The 24,238-nt window shown below is 36.9% G+C and overlaps 1 protein-coding gene across 5 annotated transcripts in view; it reads left to right on the top strand.

Annotated features, from left to right (window-relative positions):
* Positions 1-4,937: 4,937 nt before the first annotated feature.
* PTPN13 (protein tyrosine phosphatase, non-receptor type 13 (APO-1/CD95 (Fas)-associated phosphatase)) overlaps positions 4,938-24,238 on the top strand; it is a 226,789-nt gene continuing 207,488 nt past the window's right edge. For 4 of the 5 annotated variants that reach the window (XM_011951790.1, XM_011951791.1, XM_011951792.1 and 1 more), the window contains exon 1: positions 4,938-5,421. Coding sequence is in view for 1 of the 5 variants with exons in the window: in XM_011951789.1 (XP_011807179.1) it covers positions 6,412-6,424 (13 nt within the window). In the remaining 4 variants the exon portion in view is untranslated. Of the gene's footprint in view, positions 5,422-6,336; positions 6,425-24,238 lie in introns of those variants that run through there. The other variant, XM_011951789.1, reaches the window with a different exon arrangement.

A 24,238-nucleotide genomic window follows, 5' to 3' on the forward strand; every position in this document is an offset into this window, starting at 1 on the left:
AAAAAAAAAGTAAAATGTTCTTTAACCTAGCAATTTTACTTCTAGAAGCTAAACCTACAGATGTACACTACATGTAAACCAGAATCGGATACAAAGAGACATATTTCAACTTGAAACCTCGTCTCCACTAAAAATACAAAAAATCAGCTGGGCGTGGTGGCAGGCGCCTGCAGTTCCAGCTACTGGGGAGGCTGAGGCAGAAGAATGATATGAACCCGGGAGGCCGAGCTTACAGTGAGCCGAGATCACGCCACTGCACTCCAGCCTGGGCGACAGAGCGGGATTCCATCTCAAAAAAAAAAAAAAAAAAAAAAGGAATAGCAAAGGCTTGGAAACAACGTATATACTCGTTGAAAAGTGAGGAGGTAAATCATGCTACATCTAAGCAACAGAATACTATACAGCCTTTCAAAAGAACTAAGCTCATCTAAAGCATCTGATAATAGAAATAACAGCTGGGAAGCTAAAGTCAAACAAATAGATATTATGAAGTTAAAAAAATCAATATATTAGATGAGTAATATCCTTTGGAAAAGGATATTTAGGTGTGTGTGTCTGAAAAGATACACAAGAAATAACTAGGTTTCTCAACACTGTAACCTGAATGATACACATCATCCTGCCCTTTACCTGTACCTGGTTGACTGCTTGAGTCTGCTGCTAATCATTCGAATTTATAATTTATTTTAATATTTTTTATGTAACTCCCACTCATTTATTTTCTTTTTAAGACTCTTCTTATTTTTGAATGGCACTCTTCCAAATGAATATTTAAATTATTTTACCAAATTCCTAAAAGTATTCTGTTGGACGTTTGATTAGAATTATACTGGATAGAGCGGGTGTGGTGGTTCACGCCTGTAATCCCAGCAGTTTGGGAGGCCAAGGAGGGAGGATTGCTTGAGCCCAGGAGTTTGAGACTAATCTGGGCAACATAGCAAGACTGCTCTCTACAAAACTTTTTTAAAAAATTAGCTGGGCATGGTGGTGTGCACCTGTAGTCCCAGCTACTTAGGAGGCTGAGGCAGGAGGATAGCTTGAGCATAGGAGGTCGAGGCTGCAGTGAGCTGTGACTGCACTACTGCACTCCAGCCTGGGTAATAGAGCAAGACCCTGTCTCAAAAAAAAACCAACAACAGAAAAACCAAAAGAATTATACCGGATATATAACTTACTTTTAAAAGATAATTATACATTGTTTCAACCTCAGTATTTAAAGTATATCTCTTTTTTATTTCAAACGTTGTTATTTCTCATAAGTCTGTCATGATTCTAAAATTTTTTTAGAGATGGGATCGTGCTGTGTTGCCCAGGCTAGCATGCAGTGGCTATTCATAGGCACAATCATAGTCCACTACAAATGATATCATTTTTAAAGTACATCTTATAACTTTTGTTTATATTTTACATTATTTATTTATTTAAAATAAATATGGGGTCTTACTATGTTGCCCAGGCTGGTCTTGAATTCCTGGGCTCAAACAACCCTCCTGTCTCAGCCTTCTAAAGTGCTAGGATTACAGGCATGAGCCACCATGCCCAGCCAGTTTTATAAATTTATTTTAGTGTTTATTTTTAGCTACTTAAATTTTTGCGGCTACTGTAGGTGGGATGGATTCTTTTTATATTGTATTTTCAAATTGGTTATGATAATACATGAGAAAGCTCTTTTCGTATGTTTTTATTATTATTATTATTGTTATTGTTATTTTTGAGGCAGGATCTCACTCTGTTGCCCAGGCTGTAGTGCAGTGGTGTGATCATGGCTCACTTCAGCCCCAACATCCTGGCCTCAAGCAATCTTCCCACCTCAGCCTCCAGAGTACCTGGGACTACAGGTGCATCCCACCATGCTTGGCTAATTTTTTTATTGTTTATAGAGAAAGGGTTTCACTATGTTGCCCAGACTGGTATTGAACTCCTGGACTCAAATGATCCGCCCACTTCGGCCTCCCAGAGTGTTGGAATTACAGGCATAAGCCACTGTGCCCCACTCCCTGTATGTTAATTTTATAACTAGTTATCTTAATTCATCTTTTATTGCCTCTAAGAGTTTTTCAGTTGATGCTTTGGAGTTTTCATATTATTTGCAAACAAATGACAATCCTGACTTATTTACAGTACTTAATTTCTTATTTCTATTTTATATCTAATTGCATTGGCTATCATTTCTATTGTTACAATGTGATAGTGAACATTCTTGCCTGTGCTTGACTTCAATAGGAATAATTACAATGTTATGTTTTGTTTTGTTTTGTTTTGTTTTTGAGATGGAGTCTCGCTCTGTCGCCCAGGCTGGAGTGCAGTGGCCGGATCTCAGCTCACTGCAAGCTCCGTCTGCCTGGTTTATGCCATTCTCCTGCCTCAGCCTCCCGAGTAGCTGGGACTACAGGCACCCGCCACCTCGCCCGGCTAGTTTTTTGTATTTTTTAGTAGAGACGGGGTTTCACCGTATTAGCCAGGATGGTCTCGATCTCCTGACCTCGTGATCCACCCGTCTCAGCCTCCCAAAGTGCTGGGATTACAGGCTTGAGCCACCGCACCCGGCCTACAATGTTATGTTTTAAAGGCAGTTGCTGGCTTTAGTATAACACATATATATTTAAATTATTCCAAATTCTAATTTTTACTGGGAATGATGCTGGACTTTACAAAATCCTTTTCAGCATCAACTGAGATCCTCATAATGTTTTCCTCCTTTGACTTATTAATAAAATCAAGCATATGAGAAAATTTTCTATTCTTGGACTATTGCCATACTATACACACGAAATAATTTCACTTACTTTTGGTATATCATTTGTAATGTAGTGCTAGGTTCCATTTGTTAGTAGTGACTTACATTATATCCAAAAGGAATTTAACCTGTAGATTTCCCTTGTGTGTACTTTTTATCAGATTGTATTTTAAAACCAGTCTTTCAGCTTATCCAAAACAGAGGGATTACTGGTGAAAATGCCTTGAGGGCAACCACCTGAAATGGCCTTAATGCAAAAAATAAATAAATAAATAAGTAAGAAGAAGAGAAAGAAAAGGAAAAAAGCTAACAACACTGTGGTTTGTCTACTTTTGTGGAAATTTACAACACTATACTTGCTATACCTTCTTTCTGATGTGAATCCACAAGCTATTGCAGCCATTAATTAAGGATATTGCTTTTCTTTCCAATAAATACATGAGCTTTCTTTCAGAGGCAAACAGAGGCAGATGTTTCATGAAAGTTTCTGTTCTTCCCAACCTGCCTTTCCCACCTCCCTAAGAGATGAACCAGAACATTTAAAAATGGGGGAAGAATTCATTCACTTGTGTCTCCAGTACAGGGAGCCTGGCCTGTTATTTACTTTCACCACTCATCCCTGCTGCTGCTCCTTAGTTTTTGTTGTTTCCCTCAACTGACTTTTCTTATCTTTGCTGCATTCATCAAAGCCCAGGGTAAATTCCCCTCTTTCATAAACTGAGGAATCTAGCCCATTTTACATAGCGGACTTTCTCTTATCTGCTACCTACTCAAAGTTTGGCTGCACATTTTAGCTATTACTATTCTCAAATTGTTTCAAGAGTGCTAGTTTTCTTTCTTAGGTTCCAGGTTAGCTCCTTGGGAGCAGGGACTTATCTTAAAATCCTGCTGTGCATTTTTCGTTGTGTTTAGCCCTGTGAGTAATCACATTCAATGCATACTTGCAAGGCATATTTGATTGAAGATATCTATCATAGTTATTCATTTAGTAAATGATATAATGAAAACTCAAGTGCTCGCCAAAGATAAATCATTACTATTAATTCCCTCATTTATCATACATGTATGGCAGCCTCAGGGGCTAGGGAACGTAGGATTGCTGCTTTGACTTTCTTGGGGAAGCCAAATAAGCCTCAGATCCCTCCACTTTGGAGCCAGGCATGAAATTCAGATTTACCTAGGGCTCAACATTAACGGTCCCAGACTAAATTTATCTTCAGGTACCCTTTCCAGAGTGGACCAGTTTACCTTATACCTCTGAGAATAAACCAAAACTTTCAAAACTCAAATCACAGGATACTATTTGTTCATGAATTCAGCAAGACTCTCTTGTTTAACTATTGAAACTCAAATATTTCGGCTTGCAGCAAGGAGGGGTATAGCTGTCTGGATATACCTTGGCCAAGTTTTAGTGTATACAAAAAAGCTGGAAGTTAATCGACTATGTTAAACCTTTTCCTTAAATTTTCAAACTTCGGGATTATTTTAGTCTCACAGAGAAAATAACAAGGCAAGTATTTACAAACTTTTTTCAAAAATATGAGAATTTGAGTTTTCCCTAGGGCATCTGGCGTTGTGCTGTCACCACACCTTTGAAGATTGCTTTACAACCGTGGGAAAACTCACCGGGTTCTTTTCGTTGACCCCGCCATTTCTAAGTTGCTGTATTGCTGTAGGGAGCTGGCAAAGCCACGCTCTTCCTCTCCCCCATTCTCCTCATCCTTTCAAAGTCCAAAGCGCCCGGTGAGAATATAGAAACAAGGCTGCGACGCAGCGAAGGATAAGGGAGGAGCCAACACTTATGTATTTTTCACTCTCCTCCTCACTCCCTAGGGTCATGAAGTTCTGTTTCTGAAGTTAGAAGTGTGGAGGCCGTCGGCTGCATTTTCAACTTGGCCTAAAAGTTGGAGTTCACACTGCAGGCGCTAGGAACTTTGCCGCTGGGTCACCAACCTGAGCCTTCGGCTAGTCCAAAGAACGCGAAAAGCCAGGCCCAAGGCACCGGTTGTCATGGCAACCGGGGCGCTGGTCTCCCGGGCTACCTAGTCCCTAGGGAGGAGGCGGAGCTGGAGGCCAGGCGAGCCAATGAGGTCGAGGGGAGCTCGGGGTCGGACATCTGCGGTCCTCCCAGAGCCGGGGAATGGTTGAGTGACAGGACCGGGGGGGGCGGAGCCGGCGCGGCTGCCCGAGGTGGAGCCCGAGTAGTGCGAGTAGCTCCGGCGGCCGCGCTGAGGCGAGGGTGACACACCATGCTCACGGTCCCTAGAGACCGTCGTGCTGGCGAGCCGCGCTCCGTAGCTCCCCGGTCCGCCTCGGCAGCGGTCAGAGTCGCCTACAGGAGTTGAGCCGCCCGCGCCGGAAGGTTCTGGCGAAGCGCTTGGAGGGGCGTCGAGCACAGTAGGGCGGCGGGGGTGCGTTGAGCGCTCAGGGGTCCGGCATTCGGCTGGGATCGCCGCCGGAGGGGCGTTTCCGAGGCGAGGAGGAGGAGGAGGAGATGCTGCTCCTCTTCTCCCCCTCCCCAGGCTCCTTCTCCAGCTCCTTCAGCCCACGCCCGCAGCAGCTTGTGGGAGAAGAGGTGGTGGCTCTCGGCGCCCGCGGCGGCTGCCGGCGGCCCGCCCCGACGCCGCGTCCCCGCAGCCCTACCCCGGCGCTCCAGTAGCAGGACCTGGTCTCGGGACCAGCCGGTAAGGAAGAGAGCCGCCCTGGGCTCTGCGTGGCATGTGCAGAAGTGCGAAACAAAGTACATTGCGCTAGCTCCCTTCCTCCTGTCTTTGCTTTTGCTCCAGTCCCTAAACCCAACTCCTCTGTTGCCCTGGTAGAAGGAACTTTTCTTTGGTTGTGGTGGTGGGGTGTTTTTGTACGTTAGAGTTGGGGGTGGGGTGACTGGAGTGGGGAAGAATGAGATGAAACTCCATTGCGGAGTAGGTAGATCCATTTCCTCAGCGAAAGAAAGCCGGATCTCGGGAACGGAACCCACAGGGGGAGTACGAGATTGTGGGGTAATAGGGAGTGACATTGCCCCGTCGTGCTTGCACAGCTCCGCTCTGTGCGTGCTTAAGGGAAGGGCTCCCGGAGTCTGTTTCTGATTTCTGCAAATGATTGTGGAGATGGTGTGGTTAGAGGCCGCCCAGAAGAATGTGTATGTGTAAGGGCTCGAGAAGGGGGTGGGATGGCGGGGAAGCGGAGGAAGAGGGGGCAGAGAGAGAGACAGACACTGTCTGATGCAAGCTCTTTTATTGCTTTTCTTCTGCTTGCTGAAATTAACACTTACCCTCCGGCCCCCTAGCCCCACCGCTTTGCTCATTACGTGATACTGTAAGAGCAGACAGCTGGGAAGCTAAAGTTAAACCAAAGTCAAGAAAATTCTTGAAAAGTTTAATTTCCTTGTGTTGTGAATATAATGGAGAGAGGAAGATGGGGAGAAATATCACTAAGAGATTTACAGCAATACAGTTTTCATTGGCCGTACACGTATATGATCGACACCACCGCACACTTCCAACTAATCTGTTCGACAGCCTTGTGTCATTTTCATTTAATTGCATCTTTGAAACAACAAACGCGGTGACTTCATAGGGAGCTGCCTGGAGCTGAGCTCCCTCTCAGAAAATGGGGCAATCGGGTTTGTTTTCAAGGCAGGACCTGAACAAAATGTAGGACACCTGATCTGTGGGATGAAGGGCGCTGGTAACTAATTATAAATTTTAAGATTTTAAAATTTATATCTAGAAAGTTTACTAAAGGATGGGGGAAAAAAAGTAAAAGTGGATGTATTACGAAACAAGCTTTGGTATTTTCCCAAATTCTTGATGACTGTGTTGGCAGCGTCCAGGTGAAAACTTGCTTCATGCTCATTGGCTGCTTGTAGTGGTGCCAAGATACAAATTATTTCTCGTTTTAATATCACTAGGAGCATTTTTTAGTAAATTCATACATACATTGATTTAGTAAATTTATACAGAGGCTCATTGACTGATGTCCAATCTTGTTTATTATACTTTGTTCATGACATTGTGTTCTACTTGATGTTCTAGAGGCTTTGTGGGAGTATGTGTGGGGAGAGGATAGGATGGAAATTAGAACTAAAAATAGAAAAATATTTGAGGTTAGTTGTTAAGAAAAGGTCTGATTTCATAGTGTTTTTCACTTTTACAATTAGAGAATTATAGCTTGCTTTACCATTATGTAGGTTTATCTTTGAATTTACATTTGTCTCACCATTTTTACTTGCATGTTAAGCTTACTTATATTTTCAAGGGTGATTACCAGCATCCAAAAATATAAATGGTTTTTCATGTCACGGGTTACATACACGCACACCATTAAAACCAGTGTCAATTTAAAAGTCAGATTTTAATACTATGATAGGGGTCACGTTATAAAACTTACATTATCTTTTTGTTGTTGTTTTTGAGGGCTGCCTCCTAAATACAGTATGTGAATGTGGGAATTAGCTAATCATTTGTTTTGGAGTAGAAGATGGTAGGTGATCATCTTTGAATGAATGAAATTTATGTATTCTTTGTTGTTGAGAAAAACAGATGTTGATTTGTTCTGTCTTTAATATGTTAAGGGTTGGATGGAGAAGTGTTGTAGCTTCTCCCATGTCAATTGAGTATATGTTTTTCCAGCTCAGCTTAGTGCCCAGCCCCAAATGTACTGGAGAGAAGGACTATCAGGGATAAACTATGACTTCTTTCTTTTTCCTCTTCACCCTCTTCTTTTGACAGAGGGTGTAATTTTTAAATAAACCCCAAAACATTTTTATGTATAATTAAATTATAATTAACACCATTTGAAATGGAAAAGAAACACAACCATACTCCAAGCCAGTGCATTTAGTAGTTACTCCTGACAACATATACTTGTTTTGGAATATGCTTTGGGAGAACTGTGTGGTTCAAAGTGTTCTCCCATTGGCCTCTGATGCAACCAAGTATGACTCATTTGAGTTAATATCACTTTACAAGGTAGGGGCCTGAGAAAGGAGAATAGATAATGGGTCTCAGGATAGAAGAATCAGTGCTGATGGGAATGATGAGAATTTTTTGGTCTGGACTTCCTTTTTTTTTTTTTTTATCCCTGAAAAACTCTCTTTTAAATTTGAAAATTAAAATGGGTCAAACAACTCAGGAACTAAACATTTTAGAGATAGCTTTTAAGATAGGGTCTCTCTCTGTTGCTCAGTTTGGAATCATGGCTTACTGCTGCCTCAGCTTCCCAGGCTCAAGCAATCCTCCCAACGCAGCCCCCAAAGTAGCTGGTACCACAGGTATACAACACCACACCCAGCTAATTTTATTTTATTTCTTTTAAATAGAGACAAGGTCTCGCTGTGTTGACCAAGGCTAAAAGATAGCTTTTAATGAGTACATTAATGTAGGACTTTTGATGGTTTAAGTTAAAGTTGAAAGTTTCTTTTTTTTTTTGTTTGAGATGGAGTCTGGCTCTGTCGCCCAGGCTGGAGTGCAGCGGCGCAAGCTCGGCTCACTGCAAGCTCCGCCTCCCGGGTTCACGCCATTCTCCTGCCTCAGCCTCCCGAGTAGCTGGGACTACAGGCGTCCGCCACCACGCCCGGCTAATTTTTTGTATTTTTAGTAGAGACGGGGTTTCACCGTGTTAGCCAGGATGGTCTCAATCTCCTGACCTCGTGATCCGCCCACCTCAGCCTCCCAAAGTGCTGGGATTACAGGTGTGAGCCACCACGCACGACCAAAAGTTTCATACTAGCTGTAAACGTCCCATCAAAACTCCATCTGTAAACTGCTTTGGGAGATGGAGTTGTAATAATCCTTTGTGTTTGGGGAGAAAATGAAAACACCTTTAAGACCATTATTCTTGTTTAGTGTCAGGCACTGTGACTAAGCACCCTGCTCTATCCTGCCCAACCCTGTTCCCAAGAATGAGTGCCTGTCACTAGTAGTAAGGCAGTAGGTGGGCCATTGGTTAATTTCTCAGAATAAAAAGATAGCAATTCCTACATAATCTTGTATAGAGTTAAACTGTAAACTTAACATGTTTTTTTCTGGAGTTTGCTATCAAATGCATAGGAAATACAGGAATAGAGTCTGGTTTAAGTGCTTGTTTAGATGTGTTTGCCTTATCCTGTGCTCTGCCATTGAATCCTGCTTTTTTAATTTTTGTTTTGTTTTGATTTGTTTTCACACTGGAAAAGTATGAAAATTCTCTGAAACAAACTGTCTCAAAGAAAATCCTTCTGCCATAGTATAAAGAGTGTGGAGGACTCTGCTGTCTGACAAATGTGTCCAAATCCTAGAGACTATTAAAGTTTATTTTTAATAATTTAATAATATATACCTCTCAAGGCTTTTTTATTTTGGGGTGTGTGTGTGTGTGTGTGTGTGTGTTTTGAGATGGAATCTCACTTTGCTGCGCAGGCTGGAGTGCAGTGGCGCAATCTCAGCTCACTGCAACCTCTGCCTCCCATCCTGGGTTCAAGCAATTCTCCTGCCTCAGCCTCCCTAGTAAGCTGGGATTACAGGCATGCGCTACCACGCCTGGCTAATTTCTGTATTTTTAGTAGAGACGGGGTTTTGCCATGTTGGCCAGGCTGGTCTTGAACTCCTGACCTCAAGTGATCTGCCCACCTCAGCCTTCCAAAGTACAAGGATTACAGGCATGAGCCACCATGCCTGGTCCCTCTCAAGGTATTTTGAGGGTGAAATTAATATATGCAAACGTTGTTTTAGTGCAAGCTGACTCTCAATATTTAGTTTGCTTCCTTCCTTGCAAATTTTCTTTAAAAAATTAAAATTAGGTAATCACAAACACCTATGACTACTCAAATCATTCTTGAATGTGTAACTTGAATCTGGCTGGGCAAAAGGCCCTCTTTACCTACTAGCCAATAAATATCTTTGGTTGCATACTTCATCTGTGCTTAATAAACAGTTTCTTTCTTTTTCTTTTTTCTTTTTTTCTAGTTTAGTACTATTCAAGTCTGCCTGTACCTTAGAATCACCTGGATAGCTTTTTTAAGTTTGTTAAATTTTTTTTAAGAGACAGGATCTCACTCTGTCACCCAGGCTGGAGTACAGTGGTGTGATCATACCTCACTGCAACCTTAAATTGCTGGGCTCAAGTGATACCTCTGCCTCAGCATCCTGAATAACTGATACTACAGGCATGCGCTACTCAGCCAATTTTTTATTTTTTGTAGAGATAATGGTCTTCCTATGTTGCCCAGCCTTGTCTCAAACTCCCTGGCCTCAAGCAGTTCTCCCTCCTTGGCCTCCCAAAGCATGGGGATTACAGGTGTGAGTCACTGCCCCAGGTCTGGATAGCTTTTAATAATCTCCATGCCCCGGCCTCAACTCATACTAATTAAACCAGGATCTTTGCGGACGAGACTCTGGGATCCGTATTTTTAGAAACTCCTTAAGAAACTATAGTCAACTTTGGAACCAATGTTCTAGACTCTACTAGAATTTAGTGTAGAAAATTTGGTTTCCACAAATGCAGCAACATTTTTTGTGTTGAATTGTATTTTATGTTTATGTATTTCTTCTACATAAATCTTAAGAATTTAAAACACAAAAATGTCTCAGAAGCATCTATATATATGGCTATCTACAGGACTTTTTACTATTTGGATGAGAATTTAAGGTATAAATATTTCCCTAGAGCTATACTGTCAAATGTAGTTTCCCTGGCCATATATGTTATGTAAATTTATATTTTAATTAAATGAGATACAATTTAAAATTCTGCTTATTACAACTAGCCATATTTTAAGTGCTCAGGAGCCACTTGCAGCTAGTAGCTACTGTAGCAGACAGCTCAGATATAGAACATTTCCTCATCACAGAAAGTCCTGTACTGCTTAGAGGTTTTGAAATTTGTATATGTTTCTTATCATCTGAAATGGCATATGTATAACTCCTATGTTATTTCCTTCAGATTTATAATTTAAAAATACATTGTGTGTTTCTTTAAAGTTACTTTTTTTTAAGTCAGAAGAAATACCACATTTTTTATACATTTCCTCTTTCCTCAGTCTTTTGTACCTAGTTAAAGGTTTTTCTTTTCAAAGTTAACCAAGAAGAGGAAATTTAGTGTCCTTGTTTTTATTGCTTATATCAGTATGCTCTAAACCTAACTAATGGCTTAATTGCGCTTGGGTACTGCAAAAGTTTCAGGTCTGGAAAAGTGATGTCCCAAAACACTGAAAATAGTCTCATTTCAACACAAATGTTAGGATTTGATTGAAAGTTTTCCTTTTTGATAAAGATCTTTTTTCTTTTGCATACAGAAATTCTGAATTATCAAATTATGTGATTGAGTTTTCAACAGAAAACTGTTTTATTAGTTTTAACATGAGCATAAAGGTGTGAGAGAAAATTTTTTTCCTACAGGGGAAGGCATCTCCTTGAAAATAATGAGATTCCTAAAGAATTCCCAATGTTTGGAAGCTAAGACTGTGTCATCAAACTTAATGGTATTTGACACTAGGTAACTACTGATGCACAGCTTAGAAGAAACTGCTGTATGGTTCATCCTATACCTCCTCCTTACACACCTAAAAAAGATGTTTCCTAATCAAAGTTTTATTGGTTTAGTATGCTCTGAGTAGAATAGGAACAATAATTAATTTAAATTAAAAACATTCCTTCTTGGTAGATGATATTTTATTTTTATATAACCACATGTTTTTTTACCTACTCTGATCAGATAGATTTGTATACAGAACATTGGGAGTTATATTGTTGAAAGAATGCTTGATGGAATGTTTTGCATACCATATCATTTTCATGTTTTAATGCTTCCCCACTTAGTTGTAATAGAGTCTGTGGAACAAAAGTGAAACATTCTTGTTGAACTTAAATTAAGGTTAGAATGATTATGTAACCTGAGATTGTGTTAAAGATATTCAAAGTTGTGTTCTGTTTTGTTTTTTGAGGAAAGGTATAGCCTGAGAATTTTTAAAAATTCTTTTAGCACTATTTACGTATTTTTGCTTCTTCTAAAAAAGTGTAATTTTAAAAATAAACATTTAAATTATTCAGGGGATGATTATTTTAGGTCTTAATGTAGTTAAATATTTCTTCTGGAACATGTAATTCAGTTTTTGAAGCAAAAATAATTAGTATTTTAGAACAGGACTTTCAGTTTTTAGTGATAAATTCCCTTGTCAGTGTCTTTTATATTTCTGTCTTTAGCTGAGATGTAATTTCATGAAATCATTTGAACACCATATTGATTAAATTCATTCTTTACACAATCTGTTCTAATTTTATTTTGATGCTGGTTTCTCTGCCTGGTTCAAGGAATGAGCTTAAAGCAATGTGTAACATATGTCAGTTTTCTAGTACTGTATGAAAATTTACCAAGACTGAAATGTATTTTTGTAGCTGTACTTCATGAAAGCTGTGACAGGTGTTTAAAAACAAACAAAAACCTAAAAATTAAATAAAAAATCACTGCAATAACATAATAGAAACTTTGGTTCCAGAAGGTTCGGTTATCAAATCTACACCAGATAAAATTATTGTAGCTATACTATTCACTTGAGTTCCATTGGAGCTTAAATTCTGGCACTGCCTTAAGGAGTATAGAAATGAAAAACAGGATATGTGTTATTACATAATACCCAGAGATACTGTAACTTCAGTTATAATTCAAGGTAACATATTCCTCTATGTTCATAGTTTGTGGCATATGATTCTTAGAGTTACAATGAAAAATTTAGAATATATTATTCTGTAATATTAAAACTTAATATTTAATGGAAATTTCTCAATTTTTAAACAAAAAATATTTGAATATGGTTGCATAATATATCACACTCATTGGTGTGACAACCAAATTGAGCTCTGTTTTTAAGGTAAAATTTTATCTGAATTTTTTTCAGGTTTACGTTAGTACATCAAACTTTCTAACTTTAAAGGGGTTTTAAGATTGTATTGAGATACTAAGACTCAACTGAAAAAATGAGTACTACTGTTCTTCCACCTGCGGGGATGCTTAAGAATCACTGTCTATGAACCACAATGTTTGAGTATTTTTCTAGAAGACTCTGTAATGATAAATCTGGGCTTATGCAACATTTGTATACCTAGTTCCCTTTTTAATTGTTCCTTATTCATTAATTCCTATTCTTTGCCAGACACTGTACTAGGCACTGGTGGTGCAGTTTCCGAGACATTTCCAAGGCCTTTCCAAGACAGGCAACTTAGTGGAATAGTCTGAGGCCACATAGCTTTAATCATCTGAGTTCATGCTGAATAAATCAATGTATTGGCAGGATGTATTGCACAGAGTAGCTGTGAAGATTAGATTAAATAACATGTAAATGGCCTTGTAAAACTTTACAGACATGTGGGTACCTATCTGAATATATATACAGGTGATTTGTTTTTAGATGTTGCTGTGCATGGTGTTGACCACTTCTGTTTGATTGAGAGAAACAGTATAGTATGGTATTTAAAGCATAGACTAGGAGCCAGAATGCCTAGGTTTTGATCTGACTCTGTGGTTTAGAAGTTCTGTGACCTTGCCCAAGTTGCTTAACCTTGCTGTACTTTATTTTCCTCATCTTCAAAATGAGGTTGATAACCAAGCCTACTTTATGGGATTGTTGTGAGAATCAAATGAGTTAATACATGTAAAGCACTTAGAATAGTGCTTAATACATACTATGTATTTAATAAATATTAGCTATTATCATTTTTAGTATACTTATATTTGATTTATAACAGTGTTTTTTTAACATTGGGTACAGGTAATATATGAACTTAAATATGAGTTCTTGTTTCAAAGTTTATAGGCCTACTTTGTTCCTTGGGCCACATGTTCCTTCCACTCATTGCTTGGGCTTGTTGATATATGTGATGTGTGCCTGATTTTTACACACTTACTAGAACTTGTGAAATGAATGTCATCTTTTTCAAACTACTATAATTATTTTTCTGGTTTTTTTTTTTTTTTTTTTTGAGACAAGGTCTCTGTCACTCAGGCTGGAGTGTAGTGGCCCAATCACAGGTCACTGCAGCACCTCAACCTCCCATGCTCAACTGATTCTCCTACTTCAGCCCCGCAAAGCACTGGGATTACAGGCACCTGCTGTCGCACACATCCAGCTAATTTTATTTGTATTTATTTATAGAAATGGGGTCTCCTTATGTTGCCCAGGCTGGTCTCAAACTACTGGACTCAAGCAATCCTCCTGCCTCGGACTCTCAAGGTGTTGGGATTACAGGATGAGCTGCAATGCCCGGCCTCAAACTACTCATGTTGAGAACACTGTATTTCCTGTTTGGGAATCACTTTTAGGCCATATGGCATATTGTTTTAAACATCCTTTTTGGTGGCATATCTCTTCTTTGAGAGTAGGTTTGATTTAATTAAATAATATATTTTTTCATGTTTTAGAAAGGTGAGTGATAAGAAGTATAATTTGCATTAAAATGAAAAATGGAGTATAAAGTAAAATGAATATTTTAAAAATAAACGTAATTAGAAAAGAAGATTCCAGAAATATTTTTGATAACATTGTCTTTGAGGACAAGTGTACTTTACCCTTCTGAAGTGTCTATTTAGAAAGGTGACACTCTCAGATATATAAATTGTAGTTTGTACATGTTCACAGTCTCACACAGAATTATTACTTAATATTTGTGAATCTTATGTTGCAATGCTTCTGAGGCTAAATACTGTGTAATATAACCTAAAATTCTTCAGAAAGTGTTTGTGATCTCATTTCCGTGCTGATATTGTGCATGCTTTTAGCAGTTTTTCTGTTTAAAATTATTTGGTATTTTTCATAGAACTTTAAATATGCTCTAATGTATGTTATGAATCCCCAAGATATGATATGTATGATTTTTCATTTATTAACTACAGAACTCATGACACATCTCTTAGCACCTCTTACACCCAGTTCCCTTTTTTAACTATATAAAATGAGTCATTACATATGTATGTTTTACATATCATTTGGTCTTCACAGCTATTCTCTGCAATATACCCTGCCAATAAATTGATTTATTCAGCATGAACTCAGATAATTAGCATCACTCAGATGATGCTAATAAAGTACCTTGATCTAGTGGATATTTAAGAAACTGGATTTACTCTTCAGGGAGACTAGTTCATGGCCATTAAGATCATTTGGTACTTTTGTGCTTTGCATTGTTTGACATTTAATTATTTGTAATAATGTGATTAATTTATATAATTAAAAAATCAGTATTTGACCTACTATTGAAATACTAAATTGAGTTTATTGTTAACCTTTTAACAAGACAAAATTAATGTCTATTTATATTCATTCTTAAGTATTTAGCTTTTGTGAAAACTGAACTCAGGTAGTGTTATGACTTGTTTATTCATGTTCAGACCTAAATTAGGAAGCACAGTATAATAGAAAGAGCAAACATGTTGAATTTGGGCAGTCCTTGGTTTGAGTTTTAGCTCTTTTAGTAATTAGAATGACTTTGGATAAATTTAATCTATATCTGATCTGTAAAATGGAAATAATAATATATATCTCAAAAGGTTTTGTGAACTTTATTCCTGAATTATACACATATAAAATGATTGGGCATAGCCTACTGATTCTGTTTACAGGAATTCTTTACCTTTGCTTCCCTCTTCAACTGTGTTACTGAGAGAAATAGTCGCCTAATAAATCTGATTAATAATGCTGAGATAAAAGCAGTTTATCTCCTTATCACTCAGATTTTAGCCTCTTTAGTTTACACTGGTTTGATTAGGCCACTGCTATTGCTTTGGTTATCAGATTGTTTTATATGTAAGATCTTTTTAGGCAGAGTAGCTACATATAAGCTACTTTAAGACTAAAATGGTTGACATTTTAAAGGAAACAAAATAGGTAAATCTGCCATGTCCCCTTGAATACGTGAAAAATACAGAAATTAACAGAAAAAAATACTACAGCATTATTTGACCATTTAAAAAAATAGCAACAATTATAAATGTCTTATAAATACATTTAATTTTTTTGAATGTCCTTTGTCTCTTGTGTAAACTAATTATACTACTGTAACATATTTGACCACTCTATGTTCAGAATTATTTTCCATAGTTTGAGAAATACTGAAAAATAAAAGAAAGTGATTCCTACCAAAAAACTTAAAATCTTGCTTAAAACACACAGAGAAAAGACAGGAAACCATTATATATTGTAAAATAATGATTAACTGCAATCAAAGTTTTAAGAAAGTGTGGTCTGATTTAATCAGGATTCACTTGGGGAGTAGAGCGTGAGCTGAGTCTTGAAGACATTAAATGTCTGTAGATGAGAATGGTATGTCATGGAGCAAAACAAAAGATATGAGTAAGTGAATTCATGAGGGAAGTGCTTACAAAGAAATGCTGAAGATGCCCTGTCAAAGTGAGAAAAGGATGAGGACAGAGAAGGGAGTGCCTAAGAAACTAGGAAAATGTTACGTTAAAGAAAGTGCCTTAGGAGAGTCGAGTAAAGGACCAATAGTTCCAGATGCCACAGGGAGCCTAAGAGAGAAGGCTAGAGAAAAGTAGAACATTGTGATCAGTTGACTATTGCAAGGATAGAAAGGAAATTGAAATGGGGGATGATATTTGGTTTCAAAATAGTTGAGAGTTGGATGATCTGATCTATGAGGTTTCATAGGGTCAGAACATTTTTCCTTTTTAAGATTAAAGGTGGTGAAAGAACAGATTGATTATATGAGATTAACAGATTTAAAATGGTAGAAAGAGTCAGAATCATCTCCTTTTATGAGGATTGTCTGGATGGTAAAGAATGAGTCCTAGGTAGAGGTATTCATTTTAGTCAGGGGGAAACAACTTTTTTCTATAAGATTTAAGAGAAGGCTACAAAGATAGATGTGGAACTATTAATGAATAGAAATAAAAATAAGATTTTATAGATAATTTATACTTAATGATAGTATCTTCAGAAGGTACTGTCATAGGAGGCAAGATTATCGCCAGGTATTATTTGGGTAGTGGTGAAAATAAAGAGAGATAGGTAAAGTTGGGAATCATGATGTTGGGAAAGTAATCAGAGGTTGATAAAGGATTTATAGAGGCTTTGTGGGTTTGAAGTTGAATAATTTGAACAGTGATGGCCTCAGTCCACATTTGCAGAAAATGAAGAGTAAAGTGAAGAAATTATTGCAGTCTATAATGGTCAAGTAAAATATGGGGCTTGTAGTAATGAGGAAATCCCACTGAGACTGGGAGGACTGGGTGAAATGGAAAGTGATTTTTTTAGCACTTTCTAAATTTGCTCAATAAGCCAACTGTTAATTGAATTAAAGATATTTATCATTTTCCTCTATCTGCCACTTTTTTAGAACAAGCCGACAAAGGATCTTGATGCTAAAACAAGTATGTGATGTTTGTTTAATTGAATATGCTGTGTGGATTAGTTATTGCTTGATTCACTTAACCTGGGATTGGGGATTGTATTTAAAATGAGCCACCTACACTATACATTTAGAAAAGCTGTTTAAATAAAAATCTCATTCTGTTTTTTAATATTCTGCTATACTAGTTGGTTTTATATTTGCCCCTAGTGTGACTTTGCTGTTAGCCTTTATGCTTATTTATTATGATAATCACTAGGATTTATAATTTAAAATTAATTGGAAGTGCTTTCCACAAGTTGCTTTGTCTACTTTCTATAGAAATAGAAATGAATGAATGAAATAATAAAAATAACACTCTATTCTCCTCTTACGAATTAGCATTATGCTTGACAGATATCCGTTCCTAAAAAGTTTCTAAATGAATGGCATCTTTCCATCTGAAAATCACATAAATATTTTATTTGGTGTACCATCAAGTGCAATGCAATTCAATAAATAGGTTTAGTATTTTATCCACTCAAGACTAGATTTTTTTTCTTAATTCTTGAAATAACATTATGAAACTCCTTGACTCTACAAACATGTGGTTGATTGTGTAAAGTCACCTACTTGCTTGTAAGAGCAAAATTCAGTGTAGACCTCTAAAAGTACTATCTTAGCTAGCCGTATCATCTAAAGGATTGTCTTTACCTTGATTAGTAACTGTCCATAATGGTAGCCAGTACATTTTCTGCTCCTTTTTGTATTTCTAAGAAAAATAACTCAAGAGGAAATAATGTTATTCCAGATGATAAATTAATCCTGGAGCACTTAGTGTTCTTTTAAATTCATTAAAGTTCTTAATCATATAAAATGAGACTTAAAAATTTGATTCTGTCTCAAGATAAAAACTATAATTGTATGTGCTATAAACAGCGAAATTCATGTTTATGATTCCTTTAAAACTATTAATCTTTTTTTTAAAAAAAAAGTCTTTAAATACCCTTACTACCCTAATGAGGGATATTAGAAAGATTTTTATATATCCATCTACATTTCACAACCTTTTTGTACTACATGAAAATATTTTAAAAGATATCTATGCTGTCTGTAAATAGGATTCTATGCCATTATAATCTGTAGATTAAGCCAATAATTTATATGTGTATGTTTATATTGTCTTTCACATCATCTAAATGAACACTGAAAATGATTCCAATGATAAGGTACTCTTTGGATATTATTGTGTGCTAGGCACCCTATTTTAAGAAATTGACACATAGTATATTGTTTATCTTTACAGTCCTATTGAGGTACACGCAATCCTGTGAAGTAAATGCTATTATTATTTTACAGATGAGAAAACTGGGGCTTAGAGAGGCTTAATGAGAGGTAGTGGAGCACACACTTGAATCCAAGTCTGTCCTACTGCAGTCAGTTATCATAACTATAACTTCTCATATCAATAGTGTCTTTTAACATGAGCAGTATTAAGGTGGAGCAAAAAATCACCTCAATTTCCTTAGAAAAGATGAAAGAAACCTTGGCAGTCTAATTTGGCATCTAAATTCGTGAGATTTTTTATGAGCTTTCAAAACAGTTCTTGCAATGATATATTTTCCTTTTAGCTTTTCTTTTTTCAAGGTCTTCCTCTACTAACTTGTCACTTTTGGTCTTCACAGTACTGAGTTCCTATAAAACTGCTGAGTAAAGTAAAGATAATGAAGTGCCCTTTTGAAAATCTTTTAACAATGTTTAGATGCTCATCATGTGTAGTAATATAAAATTGGAAACAAATAGGTTAGAGTATAGGAATGATTCATTCTAAATCCTTACAATAGAATTTTGTGGTCATCAAAAATTAGATTGATAAGGAGCTTTTTGTAACATGGAAATATAATGTTAAATAGATAAGATAAAACCTGGCTAATAAAGCATAATCATAACTATCATTTTTGTATTGCCTTATTTTTTAATAAAAACTTTCATTTTAAAAAGGCCAGAAAAAAACAATGAGGGACATTATAAAGATTTTTATAAGGAGAACCAACCTATTTTAGGAGTAGAAAGATTAGATTGTGAAGAATTCATTATGTGTAGAATCTGATTTGTTAAGTTGAGAAACAAATTATGATATTTTGCCTGAAGATTTTTTTCTTCTAAATATGGAGGAAGCATACCGATTCTAATGCATTATATTATTCTAGTCAATTCTTGGAAGATTTACTTGAGGCTGGTTTGCTGCTTTACAAAGATGATTAGGTAATAATAATGATAGTACATGCTTATAAAATTAGGCTGGGTTGCTGCTTTACAAAGATGATTAGGTAATAATGATACTACATGCTTATAAAATATACTGTTTAATAAAAATTTAATTCCTCAAAACAACCTTATGGTAAATACTACTATTATCTTCCTTTTTATAGATAATGGAAACAGAGATGCACTTATATTAATTAATCTGCCCAAATATAGATGGTAAGTGGGAGAGCCAGCATTTTGCATCTAGGCAGTCTGGTTCCGAAGCCTGTGTGCCTAAACACTACACACTAGGTAATTTAATAGTGAAAATCATTTATAACTTTTAGTTCAGAGTTGGAAATAATTATCTTTTTAAGGTAATAAGGTAATGGCCTTTTTAAAATGTAAGTTTTTATTAAAAAATAAGGCAATACAAAAACAGTAGTTATGATCATGCTTTATTTGTCAGGTTTTACCTTTTATCTATTTAACATTGTATTTCCGTGTTACAATGGAGAATAGTTTTAAAAATCATCCTTTGGTTTGGTTAATGGCAGTTATTTACAGAGCCCCAAACTGTTGGTGACTGCTAACAAAGTTTCTTTTCTTCTCCTTTGAATTGACTCTTTCAGTAGGACTGGATGCTTTGTATGTGGTGATGTAAAAAGCGTCTGAGGAGAACTACGAAAGTTTCTAAATTTTAGTTTATCACATAGTTTTAGAATTCATTCACAATTGGTTGCCATTTGCTCTTAGTTGGAGAAGTGGACTTTGTAGCCTAGAGTTCTTTAAGACATCAGATTGGAATCACTATTAATCCTTTCCCTCAACTGGCTGTCTTTACATCTATTTTTTTTCTTAAGAGTTATGTACTATTATCCCGATGCAAATAGTTTAGGTGATCATGTAGTTCTTTTATTAAGTAGACAGTTTTGTTGTCCTCTGAAGAGGATGAGTTGCGCAGACTTTAGTTATAACTGATAAAGCTTATTATTAAGTATGTTATTTTATAGAATAGGTAAAACTTGTATTTATATAAGGTTGAAAATGTACAAAGATTGAAAAGTAAGTCATCTTTCTTTTGCTTCCAAGTCTCCTTCCTGGGGTGCTTTTCTGTGTCCTTCCTTGTCAGTAATGTCACCGAAGCCAGGAGGAGACATTAATGTTGCACTAAACTGGTATTTTAGTCTCCCTCAGTGTGAAACTTTGTATGTACCCTCGTAGTATGCTATAAAGCTCTTGGCTTTTTAAAATAATTTATACAAATAAAGTATTCATCTTTTATATATTAAATAGCATAACTTCTTTTTTCTGCTTTTCTTCTTTTTCTCAGATTACCTCATTAGTCAAACATGTTTCACACTTTTGACCTCTTAATCCCTTTCTTTTGTTAGCACTTAAGTATCAGTTAGTAGTAAAAGCAAACGTGGATGTCTTAGCAGTACTAATTTTACAGTTTTAAGTTGAAAATTTTCTTTTGAGTTTGACAAATATTGGATACAACTGAAGTTGGATTATTTTACAGTTGGAAGGAGAACTTAGATCTATTTCAGTTACCTTATACAGCATTGGGGTGCAAAGAAGCTAGATATATAGAAATTTTTAAAAACATGTTTGTTTTTCTAGTTTTCTTTCCTTGGCTTAAGTATGAATACTAAGACTAAATATGGAGTTAGTCTTATTATGTACCTAAAGTTTAGATTCAACATGGTGAAACCGCATGTCTACTAAAAATACAAAAATTAGCCGGGTGTGGTGGCACGCACTTGTAGTACCAGCTACTCAGGAGGCTGAGGCAGGAGAATCACTTGAACCCAGGAGGCAGAGGTTGCAGTGAGCCAAGCTCGTGCCACTGCACTCCAGCCAAGCAACAAAGGAGACTCCATCTTAAAGATAAGATAAGAAAAATTTTTGGGGTACTTCCTGCAGCCCCAGTAATCTGTAGTTTAAAAATGTGCCCCAAAGACAGCTTTCCTACTATTAGTAGAAAATAAGAACTCTTTTCAAAGTATCTTTCTAGGAATCTATCTCCGCTTTAGAGGAATTAGAAATTTTGGTCATGCTTTTATGCAGTTATTCTCAAAGTCAAAAAATGTTAGTTTCTTAGAATATTATTGTACGTAGCCTAAATCAAGTGTCACTAGCCTAAATGCCTGCAGGGGCAAAAAAGGGGCCAGGGCAGTTAAGTGAGGAGGAAAACAATAGTGAGCGATGGAAACTGTAGCGAACTAAAGAGCTCAGACTAGGTAAAGTGGGAAGCTACTACCCACCTTGAGTGCTGCCACATATTCCCCCCCCCCAATTTTTATATGAAATCTCTCAAATTTGTGAAGTCTTGTAATTTGTAAATGTTGGGCTGCAGAGTTACACTTTTGCAAATATGGTGTAGGCCATTGTCCTATAGGCCAAATAAAACATGTCAGCAAGCCAAATAAAGCCCATGGGCCACCCGTATGGAGTTTATGCCATAGATTATCTTAACAACCTTACACTTGCATGAACTTGCCTATTTTGTTTTGACACTTATTAAGGGATAATGGTGATAATGATTCCAGCTGTATGTTTTGGTTAATATTTTACCTTAACATATTAATGAAGTAAATAATTGGATTTCTTTGTGTAGGAAGAGAGAGCAAAAGACTAGTTCCTAAAATGCATAGAAGATGATGTCATATGTAAATATATGACTTGATTTCCATTATTTTTCTTAGAAAAATTTTATTCTGAGTCCCTTTCATTCTCAAGTTCTGCTACTCCTTTTTCCTACTTTCACATTCAGTATCTCCCTGCTTCTCCCACGATTGTTATTTTCCTTTGCAAGAGTTATAAAATAAAAATCCTCTTGTAGAAACCCTATAGAAAGTCAATCACTTTGTGATTTATTTAGCTGCACAAACTTCCAGACATTCTTCCCCATAGCATTACAATTCCTTACTTAGTCTTAATATTACTTCTTTTAAAATTGCTTTTTAAGCAGAAGAATGGACTGCCTTTAAGGCAGTTAGTGAAAAGACCCACAGAAACAATCTAGAGGGATGATCTCATAACCATGTAAGATTTGACCCCACTCCACTGGGGATGATTGAACTGAGATGCCATTTACAGTGGTTCAATACAGAGAAATAAGCATAAGTTAGTGAAACTTGTAGGCAAGATGGAATAACAGGGATAAGATTTACCCTCCTGCCTGCAAAAAACTAGAATAAGGACAAAATATGTGAAACAACAATTTTCAGGACACTGTATATCAGATAATAAAGGGCAGTGATCCGTGAGAGATGGAAACAAGATAAGCCTTATTACTACCTCTACTTACTACCTTGAGAGAATTTCCAGGCTGTGGCATATAGTGGGAGAAACCAGATGGAGAATGGTAGACTCCCTGAGTTCAGGAGATGGAGCTGAGAGTCTGAGGAGACCAAGGCAGTTAGAGTTAACAGGAAAGAGTACTAGAGAAGTGAGAACTGCAGAGAAAAATCCCTGGAGATCTACAGATGGTCCCCTTTGAGTATTCAGCTGAGTATTCAATATTACGTGCATGTCAGGAAACGACCAGAGACCTGACAAGGAACCACACAAAAGGATTCAAGGAAACCTTACTTGTGCTCACACAGGGCTAGGAATAGTGCCTGTTCCCACAAACTGGGCTACAAATGTTCAAGATTTATGAGGCACTGGGTAGAGCACACGGAAGAATCTTGCTCAGTAGTGAGGAATAGTTAGCCCTACACTGAGTACTGCTCTGGACAAGTCCAACAAATCTTTAAGACCTGAAAAGATCAAACATTGAAGTTTTCAAATAATTTAACTTCAAGCCTGAGCAAAACTCAAAAATATTTACAAGTATTTGGCACCCAACAAGATAAAATTTATGACATATAACATCCGGTAATTTTCAGGCACACAAAGAAGCAGGAAAATATGATCTATAATGAGAAGATAAATCAATAATCATAACTGTCTCAAAACTGATACAGGTTAGAATTAGCAGATAAATACTTTAGAAATTTTATGTAACTATATTTCATATATTGAAAAGTTAAGTAGGAACATATTAAACCTCTAAAGACTCAAAAAATGAACAGAATATCTGAGCTATGGGAACTTTAAATAGCTCAATATATGAAATTTGAGTCCCTGAAGCAGAGGAGAGAAGAAGCATGGTAGAAAAAATATTGGAAGAAATAATGGCTGAGATTTTTCTGGATTTGATGAAAACTATAAACCCACACCTTCAGAATCTCTGTGAACACAAAGCTTAGGAAACATGAAGAACATTACACCAAGGCACATTGTATTCAAACTGTTCAACACCTCTGATAAAGAGAAAATCTTAGAAGTAGTCAAAGAAAAAAAAAGCCAGAGGAAAAGGCAAGCAAGCATGTGGGACAGAGAGAGGAAATTGGGTTATGTACATAGGAACACAGATGAGGATTACAGTATATTACTTGTCAAAAACAATGCAAACAAGAAAGAAGGCACAGTGACATCTTTAAAGTGCTGAAACTGTCAACCTAAAATTTCTACCCAAAGAAAATATCTTTCAAAAACAAAGGTGAAATAAAGTGGTTTTTCCCCCCTAGATATACAGTAGCTGAAAGAATTAATAACCAGCAGATCTGCATTACCAGAAATGTTAAAGACAGTTGTTCAGGCAGTAGGGTAATGATACCAAATGGATTTACACAACTAAATGAAGAACACTGGAAATGCTAACTACATCGATTAATGTATCTGATACTTTCCTAATTATAGAAATTGATAATAGGCTGAGAAAAGTAAATTGGCCCACTTTATAAGACTTTTAAGCCGGGCGCGGTGGCTCAAGCCTGTAATCCCAGCACTTTGGGAGGCCGAGAGGGGCGGATCACGAAGTCAGGAGATCGAGACCGTCCTGGCTAACACGGTGAAACCCCGTCTCTACTAAAAAATACAAAAAAAA

This window comes from Colobus angolensis, unplaced genomic scaffold (genome assembly GCF_000951035.1).
Source record: "Colobus angolensis palliatus isolate OR3802 unplaced genomic scaffold, Cang.pa_1.0 Scaffold328, whole genome shotgun sequence".
NCBI lineage: Eukaryota > Metazoa > Chordata > Mammalia > Primates > Cercopithecidae > Colobus > Colobus angolensis.